We start from the raw sequence: 1,270 nt of genomic DNA, 5'->3' as shown, positions 1-1,270 counted from the left end.
TTTCAGCGCAGTTAGACTAAAATGTTACAGCCAAATGATGATAAGGATACTTAAACATTAGTTTAATCCAAATATCATTTACTGTTTTAACGAAAACAGTAGAATAAGAAGGAAAGGATGCTGTGAGAAGTGTTGAATTACAAAATAAATAATAAAAAAATTTTATTCACACAAAATGATTGGTTCAGTGCTTCCTGCTTGTTCATGCTCCCTGAAGACATAAAAAATTAGTTATTTGAAATACTCATTTACTGTTTTAACGAAAACACTTGTTGAAATGAGAAGGAAAGTATATTTTCAGGAGTATTGAAATACAAAATAAATGATCAAAGTAATCTTATTCTCTCAAAACTCTACAGACTTCTTTGCATTTCTTTGTCTTATAAAGTTATTGTTTCTGTGCTTCTTGTTTGCCTTTGTTCCCTGAAGACATGTTGGCTGAGGTGCGAGACCTAAGAGCAGCATTGGGGGTATTTTGTCCAAAAGCGGCGTTGAATCTGCCAAAACCAGCACCAGCAGCGTACGGTCCAAGACCAACCGAGGTGTGGGGCCCAAGACCTGCGTGGAATCCAGTTGAATCAGCAAAGGGAGCGTGAGATCCAACGCCATAAGGGAATCCAGTTAGATAATCAATGGGGGTGTGAGGCTGAAGACCAAAAGGGAATAAGCCTGCAGCTTCAACATTAGGGAGAATTCCACTAAAAGCAGCAACAGAGGCGTGATGTCCAGCACCATAAGGGAATCCTCCGAAACCAGCAATGGAAGTGTGTTGTCCAAGAGCATAAGGGTCTATTCCTAAAGCAACACTGGAAGTGTGAGGAAGAAGAGCGGAAGGGAAGCCACCCAAGCCAGCAATGGGACTGGAATGTAAACCACGAATTCCAGTTCGAGTGGAATCTACATTCTGATTGTTGGACCCAGAGCTAGATGATCTTTCATCCTCAGCTTCGCTAACTCCACTGACTCTAATATTTGGTAGAACGCCGTATGAATTGGCGAGGCCTAGTCGGTTTCCGTATAAATACTTGAGAAAGCTTGCTTTTCCGTATGGATTTCCAAAATGTGCACCAGTGCCGTATGTGTAGTCCAAGTAGCCTCCACTTCCGTATATCGGTCCTGGTAAATGTCCCAGCGGTAGTCCGTGGTTAACAAGGGATGCACCGTTGTTATAGAGACCACCGGGGATGAAACCGTGTTGCGAAAATCCTCCGAGTGGTGTCCCCTGGGCTAGTCCCAAGCAGCTCACGGTGAACAGGAAGAGTTTCTGAAA

The 1,270-nt window shown here is 42.8% G+C and overlaps 1 protein-coding gene across 1 annotated transcript in view; it reads right to left on the bottom strand.

Moving 5' to 3' along the window:
- Positions 1 to 335: 335 nt before the first annotated feature.
- Positions 336 to 1,270, bottom strand: part of LOC119591070 — a 1,258-nt gene continuing 323 nt past the window's right edge. Inside the window, exon 2 of the mRNA XM_037939797.1 lies at positions 336 to 1,264. Coding sequence (XP_037795725.1) covers positions 389 to 1,264 — 876 coding nt within the window. The 3' untranslated portion in view covers positions 336 to 388. The remainder of the gene's footprint in view (positions 1,265 to 1,270) is intronic.

Source organism: Penaeus monodon, chromosome 28 (assembly GCF_015228065.2).
Source record: "Penaeus monodon isolate SGIC_2016 chromosome 28, NSTDA_Pmon_1, whole genome shotgun sequence".
Taxonomy (NCBI): Eukaryota; Metazoa; Arthropoda; class Malacostraca; order Decapoda; family Penaeidae; genus Penaeus; species Penaeus monodon.
The sequence above is the reverse complement of the archived record's forward strand: the minus strand, read 5'-3'. Positions and strand labels throughout refer to the sequence as shown.